Genomic DNA, 17,949 nt, shown 5'->3' on the forward strand with positions numbered 1-17,949 from the left:
GAGACAATAAAGGACTGGACTTTAATCCCTGGCTGTATTTGAGGTGATTATTTACTCTGAACTGAAACTAAGGCTGCCTCCAGAATCTCCCCAAGAAACCTGCTCCCAGAGAACCATTATATTTTAGAAAAGAAGAACACTACAGGATAAGAAATTACTATTGGACAAAAATTGCTGGGAAAATTGAACAATATGGCAAAAAGTAGCTTAGACCAGCATTTCATACTCTGTACTAAGATAAGGTAGAAATGGGTTCATGATTTACACTTAAAGAGTGATGCTCTAAGCAAATTAGAAGAGCAAGGGATAGTTTATCAATTAGTTCTGTGAAGAACTGAAGAATTTGTGGCCAAATAAGAAATAGGGAACATAATGAAGTACATAATGGATAATTTTGATTACATTAAATTAAAAAGAGTTTGCACAAACAAAATCAATGTAGTCAAGTTTGGAAAGAAAGGGGAAAGCTGGGAAACAATTTTTATAGCCCGTGTTTCTGATAAAGGTCTCATTTCTAAAATATATGGAGATCTGAGTTAAATATGTAAGAATAAGTTGATAAATGCTCAAAGAATATGAACAGACAATTTTTAGATAAAGAAATTAAAGCCATTTGTAGTCATAAGAAAAAATGCTCTAAATCACTATTGGTTAGAAAAGTGTAAATTAAAACAACTCTGAAGTGGTTGTGTTGTGTGAGGCCACCTCTCAGATTGGCTAAGATGACAAGAAAAGTTAATGATAAATGTTGGAGGACATGTAGGAAAACTGGGACACTAATGCATCGTTGGTGGAGTTGTGAATTGATCCAGATATTCTGGAGAGCAATTTGGAACTATGCCCAAAAAATTATCAAACTGGGCATCCCCTTTTATCCAGCAGTGTTTCTACTGGATCAAACAGATCAAAAAAATAGAAAAAAACACAAAAATATTTGTAGCAGCTTTTTGTGATGGCAAGGAATTGGAAGTTGAGTGGATGCCCATCAATTAAAAAATGACTGAATAAATTATGGTGCATGAATGTAATGGAATATTATTGTTCTGTAAGAAATGATCAACAGGCTGATTTTAGAAAAGCCTGGAAAGACTTTCATGAACTGATGTTGAGTGGAGTGAGTAAAACCAAGAGAACATTGTACATAGTAACAATAGTATTGTGTGATGATCAACTGTGATAGAATTAGCTCTTCTCGGCAATACAGTGGTCCAAGACAGTCCCAATAGATTTGGAATAGAAAATACCATCCACATCTAGAAAGAACTATGGATCTTTTTGTTCGTTTGCTTGCTTTTTTCCCCCTCATGATTTTCCCTTTTATTCTGATTTTTCTTTCATATCATGACTAATAGGTAAATATGTTTAAAATGATTGTTCATGTATAAACTATATCAGATTGCTTGCTGTCTTCGGGAGTGGGAAAGGAAGGGAGGGAAGGGGAAAAAATTTAGAACTCAAAATCTTACAAAAAATGAATGTTGAAAACTATCTTTATATGTATTTGGAAAAATAAAATAGTATTGAATTTAGAAATAAAATAGACAATGAGATGGGATTTAGAAAGAAGATTTTTCAGTTTTGTAGAACCTGCTAGTGTTTGGGAACAGAACCCAGAGTCACTTCAACTCTATGGTGAGGTCTAATAGGGCTTTCTAATACATGGCACATGTTCTCTATCCCTTTTGTCATTTCTTATAATGCAATGTTTCTTTAGCTACATGTATCATTGGTTTCCAGGTCTTTGCCAGTATGAAAAGAGTTTTATAAATATTTTTGTGCTTATGAGTCTTTTTCCTCTTCTTTGATCTCTTTAGGGATATAGGCCTAATATTGGTATAATTAGGTGAAAAAGTATGTACAGTTTAGTACATTTTGAGGCATAATTGCAAATTGTTTTCCAGAATGGCTGTATCATTTCATAGCTCCCCCAACAAGACATTAGAGCTCCTGTTTTCTTGAAGTCTCTCCAACATTTGCCATTTTCCTTTTTTAAATCATCTTTGTCCAGTTGAGAGGTATAAGGTGAAAGCTTGAAATTGCTTTAATTTGTATCTCTCTTCTAGTGATCTGGAGCAAGTTTTCATATGGTTCTTGATAGCTTGTATTTCTTCCTCTGAAGGGAAAGTTTATAATTCCTGACTAGTTGTCAATTAGAGAACAGTCAGTTGTTCTGATGACTACAAATTCAAATTGGTTCCTAATATATTTTGTAAAAGGGACTTTTTTCAGAGAAACTTGCTGCAAAGATTTCTCCCAGTTAACCTTTTCTTTAATTGTAAACCTAAACAATGAACATGAACTTGGACAGACTTCAAGAGATAATGCAGAATAGATAGGCCTGGTATCAGTGGGGTCACAAAGAGTCAGACATGACTGAATGACTGAACAGCAGCAACGGTAGCAACAACAGCAATGGCTTTATTTGTGTGAAAAGTTTTTTATTTTATGTAATCAAAATTGTCCATTTTATTTTCTATGATCCTCTCTATTATTGCCCTCTTCAATTTTGGTCAACAACTCTTCCCTAAAGAATAGTTGTGAAATTTTCTTTCTTGCTTTTCTCATTTATCATATGACCTCTTATATTTGTCATGTTTCCTTTTGAAGCTCATGCCCATTTTTTTTTGGCTGAGGCAATTGGGGTTAAGTGACTTCCCAGGGTCATACAGCCAGGAAGTGTTAAGTATCTGAGGCCAGATTTGAACTTAGGTCCTCCTGATTTCAGGGCTGGTGCTCTATCTACTACACCCCTTAACTGTCCCTGCCCATAGGTCTTTGATGGTATTTAAATCAGCTTAGTTCTCAGGATATTGAAGCTTCTATTTCTATCTCCTGGAAAAATAAAAAGTGTCAGTTTGTATTATGTGTAGACTTCCTTTTCATTTGGGAATTTTGTAATTCTGTATCAATTCTACTTAACATATCAATGTTTTTGTCAGAATTCATTCTCTTCATGGTTAACGACTCCCTAGCCTATTGGAAAAATTCAATTCATTAAAATATTTTTTGGGACAGATGTTTAATAGTCTGATGACCAAGCCTTAAAGGCTCACCTGGACTTCTGGTAATGGTTTTGGTAGGACTTTGAATAAAAAAGTGAGTTTCATGAGAAAAAAAAAAATATTTTTTCCTAATTCTTAGTACTTCATTCTTTGCATCATATTATTTATGAGAAGTATTTTTCTTTCATAACTGCAACTATCAGATATTCTTCTTACTGGTCTTCTTGCAGTTCTTCCAGTGTCACTCTAGAGAGGATCCTGGGATTGGATTTACATAGGCTATATTACTCTGAAGGGCTTTGTTTTTTTGAGGATTAAATCAACTGTTTTGCAGCAATAGTTTGTTAATACATGTTATTTAGAAAAAATATTTTACCTCATTTTCTTTTGTCTTATAATACAATAATTCTATTTTTTTGTGAGCTTGGTTGATACTTGCAATTCTCGATTTCCTCAAATCAATAGCAATATTGCAATGTCTTTGATAGCTATTGGATTGTGCACTTAAAGAAGTACAACTTTTGCATGTTTCCTAAGGATTAGCGGACATACTTTAAAATCATAGAATTTAAAATGTAACAAAAAGCTTAAAATTTAGCATTTGACTGACAAAATTTGACTTGAGTGGGAAAACCAATTCAATACAATCTTGGTCCAACATTCAGTCTAGTCTCAGTAGAAGCATACACACAGATCCATTGATTTCACAAAATAAAACCATATCAAAATTATTGCTCATCTCAAGAACTAAGTCATCACTGTACTAACTGAAAGGATGTGTGGAACAACGTCAGGAAAATGGTAAAATACCTCAAATTCATGGCTAGATTGGATGTGAAAATGAGGGATAGTTCAATGACCTCAGATATGGGGCCAGTCAGATATAGTGGACTGGGTAAATCTGCATTCTCTTAGTCACCAACCAAGCTAGTTGGGCCCCAGGAAATGAGTTTTAAACATGAAAGATATCTTTCCCAGAAACTAAGAGTAGGAATTGTGGAGCTTTTGTGCAATATAAGCAAGCCAGAACAAAAATAAATCACATCTTAAGGCAATGGAAATAGGAGAGAAGAGTTGAGAGAATTTACTCAAATAACTAACTCAGGAAAGTAGGAGTCTAGGACACTTGCTAAAATTGAGGAAGAGAAGCTATCTTTGGGGATTTGAGGAGCCCTGAGTAAAATATAATTTAAAACTCCTCTTAAAAGAAGCAGTTATACCTCTTGCTATATGTATTTTCCATTAAAAATTAAATGTCATTTTCTTTTATCTCTGCAGTACATTGACAAATTAGACCTGACAGATCTCACATGCCTTACTGATCAAAATCCGACTGAGAAGTGCAGTGCAAGGTTCCTGTTGGTACTACCCAAGGAAGAAGTAGAACTGAGGGTAAGGGGCAGTTTTGACTATAAGAATGAAGGCTCTGACTTATACTGGTTGATTCCCCCTTTTTTTTCTTTCCCTCACCAATTTTTTTCTATTTTTTTTTTAAATCAAAATTTAACAATTGCTGTTACCAGATGGGTATAAAACTGCCTATCTCCCTTATATACAGCTTGCTTTTCTTTTAAACTATATAATATGTTCATTATGGAGCTTTCAAAAATATCTTTCCCATGTGTGCTTTATCCTGAACATCTTTCTGCTCTCTCCCATTCATTTTCTTTAATGCTTTTATCTGTATTCAGACACAATCAGTTCTTTCTCTGGGTATGGATAACATTTTCCATCATAAATCTTTCAGAATAGTCATGGATCATTGTATTGCTGAGAATAGCAAAGTCATTCACAGCTGATCATCCTACAATTTTGCTATTACTTTATACACAGGACATTTCACTTTGCTTGAGTTCATGGAGGACTTTTAGGTTTTTCTGAAAGCATGTAGGTTATTATTTCCTATAGAATAATAATATTTTATCATAATCACATCTCACATTTCCCAATTAGTGGGCATCCCCTCAATATCCAATTCTTTGCCTTCTCCCATCCATTTTTAAAAAAAGATTCCTTCATCTCTTATTTTCCTTCTTCCTCCCTCCTTCCCTCTTTCCCTCCCTCCATTCCTTCCTCCCTTCCTCCCTCCCTCCTTCCTTGCTTTCCTTCATTCCTCCCTTCCTTCCCTCCTCCCTTCCTTCCTTCTTCCTTCCTTCCTTCCTCCCTTCCTTCTTCCTCCCTCCATTCCTTCCTCCCTTCCTCCCTTCCTTTTTTCCTCCCTCCATTCCTTCCTCCCTTCCTTCCTCCCTCCTTTCTTCCTTCCTTCCTTCCTTCCTCCTTCCTTCCTCCATTCCTTCCTCCTTCCTTCCTTCCTCCTTCCTCCCTCCTTCCTTCCTTCCTTCCTTCCTTCCTTCCTTCCTTCCTTCCTTCCTTCCTTCCTTCTTCCTTCTTTCTTTCCTTCTTCCTCCCTTCCTTCCTTCCTTCTTCCTTCTTCCTCCTTCCTTCCTTCTTCCTTCCTTCTTCTTCCTTCCTTCCTTCCTTCCTTCTTCCTTCCTTCCTCCTTCCTTCCTTCTTCCTCCCTTCTTCTCTTCCACTATATCTTTATCTCCTCACCCTATACTCAATTGGAAAAGAAAAAGAAATTCTTTGAAATACATAGGATAGTCAAATTCTCCCACTGGATTTGTGCAAACATATACATCTTATTTTACATCTTGGATTTTTTTACTCCTCTGTCAAGGCATGGGATAGGATCATTTTTCTTTTTACAAGTTCACAGCTGAAATAGATTGAGAGGAAGGGCAACAGGATAGGCGAACCAAGGACTTGTACTTTGTTGCAGTTTCTCAAAGTTTACTGAGTTCTAGACAATAGTTTTGTTTCTTTTCTTTTCCATCCTTCCTTTTTCCCTTCCTACCCACCCCCTTCCTTCCTTTTGTCCCCTTCCCTCCCTCTCTCTCTTCCTTCCTTCTTCCTCCCTTCCTTCCTCCCTTCCTTCTTCCTCCCTCCATTCCTTCCTCCCTTCCTCCCTTCCTTCCTTCCTTCCTCCCTCCCTTCCTTCCTTCCTCCCTTCCTCCCTTCCTCCCTCCCTCCCTCCCTTCCTTCCTCCCTCCCTCGCTCCCTCCCTCCCTCCTCCCTCCCTCTCTTGCTCTCTCCCTCCCTCCTTCCCTCCCTCCCTCCTTCTCTCTCTCACTCCCTCCCTCCCTTCCTTCCTTCCTTCCTTCCTTCCTTCCTTCCTTCCTTCCTTCCTTCCTTCCTTCCTTCCTTCCTTCCTTCCTTCCTCCCTTCCTTCCTTCCTTCCTCCTTTCCTTCCCTCCTTCCCTCCCTTCTTCTCTTCCACCATATCTTTATCTCCTCACCCTATACTCAATTGGAAAAGAAAAAGAAATTCTTTGAAATACATAGGATAGTCAAATTCTCCCACTGGATTTGTGCAAACATATACATCTTATTTTACATCTTGGATTTTTTTACTCCTCTGTCAAGGCATGGGATAGGATCATTTTTCTTTTTACAAGTTCACAGCTGAAATAGATTGAGAGGAAGGGCAACAGGATAGGCAAACCAAGGACTTGTACTTTGTTGCAGTTTCTCAAAGTTTACTGAGCTCTAGACAATAGTTTTGTTTCTTTTCTTTTCCATCCTTCCTTTTTCCCTTCCTACCCACCCCCTTCCTTCCTTTTGTCCCCTTCCCTCCCTCCCTCCCTCTCTCTCTCTCTCTCTCTCTCTCTCTCTCTCTCTCTCTCTCTCTCTCTCTCTCTCTTTTTGAAGTGGATTATCTTGGATAGTTGTGTTTGTTTTGGAAATAAGCTGAAACCTGGCACTTTCTTCTGACAAACTCAAGGTTTCAAATTGGCATCTCTATTATGTGAGCTAATTAACTTAAACAAGCAGCTAGAATTCTGATTCTCTCTGTCTCTCTCTGTGTGTGTCTATTTCTTTGTCTCTTTGTCTCTATTTCTCTCTCTGTATTTTTCTTTTTCTCTCTGTCTCTGTCTTTGTCTCTGTCTAGCTGTCTCTGTGTCTCTTTATTTTACTCTGTCTTTGTCTCTGTTTCTTTCTTTTCCTTTCTCTGTCTCTCTTTGGCTCTGTCTCTGTCTCTCTTTCTCTGTGTCTCTGTCTCCTTTTCTCTGTTTCCCTCTTTTTCTCTCTGTGTGTGTTTATAGTTTTTGTGAAAGATATACATACATATTCTCAATTTTATTTTTACTTGATTTATGATCTCATTGCCTTACCATTTGAGAAACTCTATCACTGTAATCCAACCCCTGCTCTGAGATTTCTGAGAGCATTGAGAAGTTAAGTGATTTCCATTCAGTCAATAGGTATCAGATTTTTGAATCCAGGTCTTCCTGGGAGCAGTTTTTTAGCTTCTATAGCATGTTGCTTCTTATGTGTAAGTAAAAAATTAAAAAAATATATGCTGAGGGAGACTTGTAGCTAAGAGAGAATTGATCAGAAATCTACCCAGAAGTTGTCCATAACCATATTGCTGATAAATCAGGAATTAAGAATTATGAACTAGGGGGCAGCTAGATGACAAAGTGGATAGAGAATCAGCTCTGAAGTCAGGAGAAACTGACTTCAGATTTTTCCTTGACACTTACTTTCTTGTGACCCTGGATTAGTTACTCAATCCTGATTGTGTTCCCCCTCCCACCCAAAAAAAGAAAGAAAAAATCTGGAGCCTTTAAGAACCAATTACAATTGTTTCATATGCATATCTTCTTTCAACAGTTTGACAATGCATCTGTTATGTACTGGAAATCAGAAAGTTCTCAATGTTTGATTTTTTTTTAATAAAAATTAAATATTATGGGCAAAACTGAATATGAATATTGATAATAATACTCTTAAACCCTTGGGCCAATAATCATATAGAATAAATTAAAAGTAAAAATTAATAGCAATAGCTAACACTGTGTAAACTTTCAGATTTATAAAATACTTTTTATCTATAATTTCATGCCAACCTCATAACAACCTTTTAGGCTAGGTGCTTTTATTACTCCCATTTTACACAGAAAGAAATGAAGCTGAGAGAAGTTAAATTACTTATGTAGGCCCATAGAGCTAGTATCTGAAACACAGTTTTACCCAGGTCTTGCTAACTCCAAGACAAGTAGTCTTTCCGCAGAACCAAGGAATGTACACTTTTGTTTGCTATAGATAGATTGGTTACAAACTTGTGTATTGCTTAATCATATTGTAAATTCATGAAAACTGAGATCAGCAGATTTCAGATTAGATTTTAAAAGTTTGTGACATTTAGGGAAGAAGATTAGCCATAAAAGAACTCATTCACACCCATATTCTTAATATATCCTAGAGGTAGTGAGCTCATTTTGTAGCTCACTTGTTAGGGGTTCCTGTGTTTCTGTGTAGCATAGTGGACATATAACTGGCACTGAAATAAGCAGGGCTGGGTCCAAATCCTGTCTCTGATATATTTAATGATATGCCCATTAGTAAGTTATTTAACTTCTTAGTTTCCAGGAAATGGTCTAACACTATAAGATACTGAAGAATTGTTGATATGCATTGGTAGAAGAAGTTTCCATATTGTAAATTTTCTGTGCTATTGAAATCACAGCTTTCAGAGCCCCATATTATGTGTTTCTGATATTTACAAATTAGCTAAGATAGTCATGGTATAGTGAATTAGAGAGCTGACATCGGGATCAGTAAAACTTGGGTTCAAGTCCTAATTCTAATTATATTGGCTCAGTGTCATTGGACCAATCACCTAATTTCTCAATACTCCCAAGTTACTTTAAAATGATAATAGATAAGATGAATTAGTAGAGGGAATTTCTTCACCAGACATGTCCATACCAAAGACACCATAGGCCCTAAAATAAAATTTGAAAAGCCAACTAACTAAACAAAACAGTAAAGATGATCAGAGTATATTTATATGTTCAGACCCTCATTTGCTTTTTTCTTCCTTTTCAGACAGAGAATACAGAAAGTGGGGAGGAGTGGAGAGGCTTTATTCTTACAATTACAGAGGTAAGAGCTATTCTGTCATTCAAATATATTTCTTACTCTTTTCATAGCTCATTATTTTGGTTTTCGGGAGCACATGTGAAAAAATAAAAGGCTTTTTAGTGCTTTTTCTCAAGCCCAAAAGAGTTCTTTTGTCACCTGTCGTTTCCTGGCAACTAACAATTTAACATTTAAAAAATATCTAAACTTTATTCAGCTACGTCTGTAGTAAAAAATAGAAATTAGTAAGAGATTAGTGGGCAGCCATGATATGGAAAGCTGAAAGGAACCTTGGAGATTATCCATTCCAATCCCCTCACTTTAGGGATGAGGAAACAGGCCCAGACAGGTTAAATTAATCTCAAGATCTGACTCTAAATTTTTCAAATACAAAATATTCTGCAGAATGATCCTTATTGCCTTAAAGTAGCGGTTAACCTTTAACCTTGGGTTATTTTTCTGAGAAGTCAAAGTTCCCTGTTGAACTTGTGCCTGTATTCTTTCTTCTCATGGAATGGAATAAAATGGAGTGGAAGTAAAACAATGATTCCCTTGGTGGACAAGGTCATAGCCTATTCTTAAATCTGTCTCTTCTTAAGCTGTTTATCTGATCTTTGACAAGTTGTTTTGAATCTGGTTAGCAAAATGCAAATATGATTCTAAGTTTGAAAGTTGGTTTATTACTATTCACAGAAAAGAGTTAACATTTAAATATTTATTTATTCACTAAGTTTCTAGGAAAGATCTAAGTTATAAAGCCATCAGAATGCTAATTAATTTTGACTTTAGGGAACTAAAAGTCCCTAAACATACCTTCTCCCTATCTCAACAGAAAGGTAGTGGACTAGACATCTGGAATAAGGCATATATTGTCAAAAAGGGCAGTATATTGTGTTGTTTTGCACTTCTTTGGTAAAAGGGAGGATTCTGCTTGGTGGAGGGTAGAAGAGAGTGGTGGTTCAAAGGAAGCTGTGGTCACTGGAAAATGATAACAAAGAAAAAAAAACTTCTGAGCTAAAAATAAGTATGTGCTTATCTAGTGTTCTTTGACACATTTTATCAGAGGAAAATAGTTAGCTCCACTGCTAATAGTTCATTAAGTGTTGCAGCAAGATAACTCTTTTTTTAAAAAAATCGATAATTAATGATTGTCATCAAAAGAATATCACTCTGATAATTACCTTTTAGCATAGTTACATAGGGCTACAATAAACTGTTGTGCTTAAAAAAGCACTCTCCCCAACCTATGCAGCCATTCCAATTCCTGAATCGCCATATTTTTGGATTAAGTCAATCTAAACTGTATCCAAACCTGATTTCCTAGTATTTCATTTGTAAGTTAAGTCCTTGCTGCCACATGAATTAATAGATCTTATTAAGATGATAAACATGTTAATCCTTGATCTTTATTAAAAGAAAGAAGGTATTGGAAAAAATACTAACCAGGGAATCCAAAGACCATGGGCAAGCCACTGTGTGAATTCTCAAGTCCTCGGTTTCTTCATCTGTAAAATTAAGGATCCAATAACTTATACTTCAACATATTTAACATGTATTGGTCAATCTGCCATCTGGGGAAAAGGGGTGGGGGGAAGGAGGGGAAAAGTTGGAATAAAAGATCTTGCAATTGTCAATGCTGAAAAATTACCCATGCATATATCTTGTAAATAAAAAGCTATAATAAAAAAAATTAGAATTAAAAAAAAATTAAGGATCCAAGCACCTCTAACTGGTTTTGATGACATCTCAGGTAGCTTTCAACTTTAAAATTCTATGATATATGAATTGAATTTTGCAGGATTAATTTCCAAACTAGACAGTAATTGTCAGGACAGAAAAAAGCAAATAGGCCAAAGGTGTCTGGGACTTGAAAGATGGAGGAATAGTTGGGACAGATAAAGATTACTTCTTATAGTATATATTATGACTTGGCTGGGTCTATAAATAAATGTGTGGTCCAGTTACTCATTTGCTAAAACATGATGCTAAGGAGATTGGATTCTGTCTCCTTATGAGAAAATTCTCTTCTAAAGATATAGTTTATACTCATCAATTACTTTATAAATGCACACGGTTGGTCACAATAGGGGGTGAATATGGATAGCCCAGCCCCAAACATCTCTGCTATTAGAGAATTCATGGATTACATGGATGCATTAATGAATGGTGTCAAATTAAAATGTTATCACAAAGGCCATCAGAGCTGATGAGAGCAGACTGTGAGCTACATTTATTTATAGTTGATTCTTTGTGAGCTGGCTTGATGCCCAGTTCTGCTGATCAAGCTTCAGATATTCTAGATCACCCTTAGCCCCCACTATATTTCCAGAAATTATTTTGTGTAATGTTTGGGGTATTAGAAGTTGTGCTCTGGGACCACAAAGAGAGAACCTCTATTGGGCAATTCTAGTACACTTCATTGATTTTAATTGTTTCAGAAGCGGTTCCAAGGGTTATGAGTAGAATTCCATATGTCTTTCACTCTTCCCATCCAAGTAATGAAGCATTTATTAAACACCTATTATGGTCTAGATAGGCTCTCTGCTAAGTACTGGGAATAAAAATACAAGAAGAAAGAAAATATTCTCCTAAAAGATGTCTGAAGCCTTCAGGACCGAACCAAATTCATATCAACTATATAACATCATCTGTTATATTGCACTGTTTTTTGTTTTTTTTTTAAACCAATTTGTCTCATGTCTTAATCAATTCTTAGTTATCAGTCCCTCAGCATGTGTCTCTGCTGCCTGGACAAATGATCAGACTGCATGAAGTCTTAGAGAAAGAAAAGAAAAGAAGAATTGAGTTGGAAGGACCACCCAATATACCTCTGAGAAAAGAAAAGCAACCGATTGAGGAGTACGTGGATATCCTGAATCCTATGCCGGCGTAAGTCCTTATTGAATAATGGTTCATTCATCATAACCTTCCTTTCTTACTTATCTGTTGATACCAAGATAAATAAATTATTTCTAAATATTGATCCAAGGACAGTAAACTACTTTATTTTATTAGTTCTACGCTTATGGCTTCCCAATATCTACCTGCATTTCTGAGCTCTATTTCCATATTTCCAATTAATTACTTGCTTGATAGTTATGCCGAAATGTATTGCAGTAACCTAAATTCAGTTTATTCAAAATGGAATTTATCATCTTCCTCCTCCTCCTCCTTCCCAATCCCTGATCTTTTCCTTCCTTCGAATTTCCCTATTTTCATTGATGGTATCACATGGTCTCCTTACAAATTCAAAGTCCTGCCTGACCTTGCCCAGTCAATATTCCAATGACCAATCCCTGTTTATTTATTTATTTATGCTGGAATCAAGGCATAAACTTTGTTTTTCACTTTCATGGCTACTGTTCTAGTTCAAAACTAGATTGTTTTATAAGCTTCCTATGAACTGCTGCTGTCAAAGTAACCTCTCTAGTTCATAGACCTGATTATATCACTCCTTGTTACTAAACTGTCACTTTATCCTCATTGATTACAAAATACAAACTTTCATCCTGGCATTCAAGACCCTCCACAGTCCACCTCCAGAGAGTAGAAAGAATTGGAGACAGAGTCACTGGCGAGAATCAAACTTTGTCATCTATTAGCAGTGTTACTTGGAGGAAGTCATCTCTTTGATCCTCAGTTTCCCCATCAATAAAATAAAGAACTGGGCTAAATGATCTCTATGGATAGGGAATGTCTTTTGCCTTTCTTTGTTTCCCCAGTATTTAATGCAGTGTTTAGCGTGTAATAAGTGTTTATTCAGTGTTTATTGAATGACTAATTTGAAAGCTTCTTTTAACTCTAAATTTTGTTGTTAGTGAATTATCTTTCAAGCCTTATTAATGAGCCATATGTTTGAGCCCAACCATCTGGGGCCTTTCCCCCAATCAAACCCTACCCTCGATGTATTTATACACATGCTGTTCCTTTTTCATAATACTGACAACAATTGCAGTACCTTCTTTGAAAGCCCACATCTGCCTCTTTGATGGGCTTTTTTCTGACTCACCCTTCTTAGATCTCTCAGGCCACTCTGTTTGACCTTTTCTATATACTTATTTTTATTCTATGATGTAGTATATTTTTTATCTATTAGTTTTTTCTTCACTCTTAGATTGTCATTGTATTTCCAATGTCTTACATGCACAAAATAGAAATTTATTGTTTGTTGAATTGGATTGGATTATTTGGTTTACTGCCACTATGTTAAACCAATTGAAGATGTGACCAGGCTTATTTACCACAGGTTATCTCCATACCAAACAGTCACACAAGCTCTTTGAACACAAACCTCAGAGGAAATAGCCATCAAGAAAGAAGGATCAAATACCTTTTAACCTCTGATTTTATGTTTGATAACCTATGCAGCTCAGTTGGAACACATTTTAAAAATATAAAATACATACATATATATGAGATTTCAATGTGATCAATCAGCAAATATTTATTATATTCAATGACATAGTAAACAAAATAGGAGACACAAGAAAGTCTGAGACCTGATCAATTCAATTGTCTCCCTTATTTGTATATTCACTCAGGAAGCTGTATTATTTCACACACAGAATCACAAAACATCTCAGAGTTGAAAATGGCTTCAGACCACCTAAACAAAAGTTTCATTTATAACATAGCCAGGAAATTTACAACAAGCTTTTACTTAAAGAGCTCTTTGAAATGTGAAGTTCCCAAGGATGTCTCATTCTATGTATGAATTGCTCTAAATATTGAATTTTATTTTTACATCAAGATAAAATCTGAACATTTGCAGCTTAAGTCCAATGCTCCTAATTCAGCCCTTGGAGTTGAGTGGAACAAATTCAATCCTTCTTTATATGATAGTCACATATTTGAAAATAACTATTATCAACTTCTATACTTGTTTTCTCAAGGCTAAATATCTTCATTTACTTCATTTTATCCTCATTCAGGAAATCTGGATATTCTTGCTGTCAATATCCTTACTAAAAAGTAGCACCTAGAAATGACTTATTTATCATGTGTTCTGTTAGAGACAGAACTATGGGAGGACAGGATTCCATGAAATTTTATGCTACTTCAAGGGATGGCACCTTTTGAAAAAGGAGCATTACGAGATTCTGATCCTTTTTTATTTTTTTCCCTAAGTGTTTATATGTATGAAAAGAGTTTACCAGTGTCTGATTGAGAATTCCAGTGTGGAGTTTCATTGGAGAAATGATGGACAGAAACAGCTACACCCAAAGAAGGAATACTGGGAAATGAATGTGAACTATTTGCATTTTTGATTTTCTTCCCGAGTTATTTTTACCTTCTGAATCCAATTCTCCCCGTGCAACAAGAGAAATGTTTGGTTCTGCAAATATGTATTGTATCTAGGATATACTGCAACATGTTTAGCATATATAGGACTGCTTGCCATCCTGGGGGGGGGGAGGAGGGAGGGAGGGGAAAAAACGAAACATAAGTGATTGCAAGGGATAATGTCGTGTAGAAATTATCCTGGCATGGATTCTGTCAATGCGAAGTTATTATTAAATAAAATAAAATTTATTATAAAAAAAAAAAAAAGAGAATTCCAGTGTGACACATTTGGAAATATTTTTAAAATAATTGTTTTTTTAAAATATTTTATTTTATTTTATTTAAAAATAACTTTATATTGACAGAATCCATGCCAGGGTAATTTTTTTACATTATCCCTTGCACTCATTTCTGTCATACATACATACAATATATGTTTGCAGAACTGAACAGTTAGGAGAATTGGATTCATAAGGTAAAAATAACCTGGGAAGAAAAACAAAAATGCAGATAGTTCACATTCATTTCCCAGTGTTCTTTCTTTGGGTGTAGCTGCTTCTGTCCATCATTTATCAATTGAAACTGAGTTAGGTCTCTTTGTCAAAGAAATCCACTTCCATCAGAATACATCCTCATACAATATCGTTGTCGAAGTGTATAATGATCTCCTGGTTCTGCTCATTTCACTCAGCATCAGTTCATGTAAGTCTCTCCAAGCCTCTCTGTATTCATCCTGCTGGTCATTTCTTACAGAACAATAATATTCCATAACATTCATATACCACAATTTACCCAGCCATTCTCCAATTGATGGGCATCCATTCATTTTCCAGTTTCTAGCCACTACAAACAGGGCTGCCACAAACATTTTGGCACATACAGGTCCCTTTCCCTTCTTTAGTATCTCTTTGGGATATAAGCCCAGTAGAAACACTGCTGGATCAAAGGGTACGCACAATTTGATAACTTTTTGGGCATAATTCCAAATTGCTCTCCAGAATGGTTGGATTCATTCACAACTCCACCAACAATGCATCAGTGTCCCAGTTTTCCCGCATCCCTTCCAACATTCATCATTATTTTTTCCTGTCATCTTAGCCAATCTGACAGGTGCGTAGTGGTGTCTCAGAGTTGTCTTACTTTGCATTTATCTGATCAATAATGATTTGGAACACTCTTTCATATGAGTGGTAATAGTTTCAATTTCATCCTCTGAAAATTGTCTGTTCCTATCCTTTGACCATTTATCAATTGGAGAATGGCTTGATTTCTTATAAATTTGAGTCAGTTCTCTATATATTTTGGAGATGAGGCCTTTATCAGAACCTTTAAAAAATAATTGTTCTTGTATAAGCTATATCAGATTACTTGCTGTCTTGGGGAAGAAAGATGTAAGGGTAGGAGGAGAAAGCATTTGGAACACAAAATCTTATAAAAATGGATTTAAAAAACTCTCTTTAAAAGTATTTGAAAAAATAAAATACTATTGAGAAAAAAAATTCATTTATTCTGGGGGAAAAAAGAATTCCAGTGTAATGTAGATAGTTCTTGCAGCTATTTGAAAACACTCCTTGCTTATCCAGTCTATTTTAAAGAGCATTAGTATGTTCCTTTTACCTTGGTAATCAAAGTGATCTTGCATATTAGTGAAATTTGGCCCTTGGTACTATGTGATCATTAAATAAATGAAATAGTACATAAAAGAAAGGGAGAGTGAAGTACAAAAAGTGGAAGAGTCTGACACTAATTGTTTTGCTTGATTATACTTATTTGATACAAAGATTATTTTTTGGAGGGAAAGTTGTGGGGAAAATGAGTGGGTAGTGAAGTGGTAGGGAAAAAAAGGTAAAGAAAGAACAAAAAAGAAAACAGTATCAATAAGAGCAAAAAGGAAGTTCAGAAGGGGACACAGATAAGCAGGGAAGTTTACTACAGTATTAAATTTAATATATGTATTCTTAAAAACCATGTCATAAAAGTTCATAATTTCATGTGCAACCCTCATTTTTCTTGCTTTCTTTGGATAGGACAATGTTTATGTTTGTTGATATCTGATAAGCTTATAATAGCATAGTCCCTTCCTCTTCAACAAAATAAAATCAGGAGAGAGAGAAAAGGAAGTAGAAAGAGTGAAGTGGAATGGAGTATAAAAAACAGATATGGAATACTATGTAAGGAAGGAAAGGCTACTAGATCTATACAATCAGAATCAGTTCTCTCATAAAAAGTGAGGTGTTTTCAAGGCTCCTGTGAAGTTGGTTCTAGAGTGAGTGAGAAATAGGCAATCCCTGATTTTATAGCCAGCCAAATTAATTTCAGGCCCTGAGTCCTTTGCTGTGATATCACCACAGATCATTGGGAACTAATAACAAGGTCTTAGCAGACATAAATATCTGATTGACAGCTCTGAGCCTCCAATAATCTGTCTGCAGGAAAAGACTAATTGGGGAGAAGACAATAAATGTAAACTCTGGATTTGAGCATAATTATATAAAAATTGCTGGTAAGTTTTTGGATCCATGTCATCATTCAGGATCATTCACAATACCACTATAGAAGCCTGTCTACCATCTCTTAAAAACATTTTTTTTTAAATCAATGTTTTTTGTTTTTACAGAACTTGTTTGTTCCAGTATTTTTATTCATTTCTTTCCCCCAATCCAAATCAACAAACAATCCCTTACAATAAAGAATAAAAAGAGGGGAAAAAAAAGATACAGTTTAGTAAATTTAACCAATACAGTGAAAAAGTGTAACATATTCTTTCATCACCCCTCTCATTCTTATCAAATTAACTATCAAAATTGAGACTCAAACTGCTCCATTTTAAAAGCTGTTCATTTCAAATTTCACTAGTTAGAATCAGTATTTTAAATGCTATAGAGCTATTCAATGTGCCTTAAGAGTGAGTAGAAAAAGGTATTCAAACATCCCATTAAAGATTAGTTGCTTAAAGCAGAGATTGTGGAACAGATCAGATCTCCTCTATGGAAAACAAATTGTCTTAATTTTATCAGCTATTCTGGTCCCAGATACTCAGAGCAGTCAGGTTTTGTTAAAGGAATGATTTAAATTTTTGTGTTCTCATTTGGTAGGGAAAGGATCAGAGAGGAGGTGAGTGAGTAAAAGGAAGAATTGTAAATATTAGAATATTTTACACAGAAATGTCCCAGGTTGTGCCCTTTTGGAGTTATAAATTCTTAGATCTTTCAGGAAACATCATTCTCTCTTCTAACAGATATTTCAAAGAATTTTTTTAATACTGATAATTTTTCATTTTTCAACATACATGCTAGCTTTCAACCTTTACCCTTGCAAAATCTTGTGTTCCAAATTTTTCTTCCTCCCTCCTCATCTCCCCCATCCCCTAAACAGTAGATACTCCAATATATACAAAACATTGCAATCTTCTATACATATTTCCACAATTATCATGCTGCATAAGAAAAATCAGATCAAAAGAAAAAAATGAGAAAGAAAAAAAAAACAATTAAACAACAACCACAAAAGTGAAAATATTTTGTTTTGATCTGCATTCAGTCCCCACTGTCCTCTCTTTGAGTGCAGAGGCTCTCTCCATCAAGAGACTATTGGAATTGCCCTGAATCATCACATTGTTGAGAAGAGCCATACAAATCAGAATAGATTGTTATGTAATCTTGTTGTTTCCGTGGTCAATGTTTCGGTTCTGCTTATTTCACTCAGCATCAGTTCATGTAAATCTCTCCAGGTCTCT

The 17,949-nt window shown here is 35.4% G+C and overlaps 1 protein-coding gene across 1 annotated transcript in view; it reads left to right on the forward strand.

Annotated features, from left to right (window-relative positions):
* STAP1 (signal transducing adaptor family member 1) overlaps positions 1–17,949 on the forward strand; it is a 59,363-nt gene that overhangs the window by 25,994 nt on the left and 15,420 nt on the right. Inside the window, exons 3-5 of the mRNA XM_051966628.1 lie at positions 4,281–4,394; positions 8,898–8,954; positions 11,647–11,819. Coding sequence (XP_051822588.1) covers positions 4,281–4,394; positions 8,898–8,954; positions 11,647–11,819 — 344 coding nt within the window. The remainder of the gene's footprint in view (positions 1–4,280; positions 4,395–8,897; positions 8,955–11,646; positions 11,820–17,949) is intronic.

The sequence above is a fragment of the Antechinus flavipes genome, chromosome 6 (assembly GCF_016432865.1).
Source record: "Antechinus flavipes isolate AdamAnt ecotype Samford, QLD, Australia chromosome 6, AdamAnt_v2, whole genome shotgun sequence".
Lineage (NCBI taxonomy): Eukaryota > Metazoa > Chordata > Mammalia > Dasyuromorphia > Dasyuridae > Antechinus > Antechinus flavipes.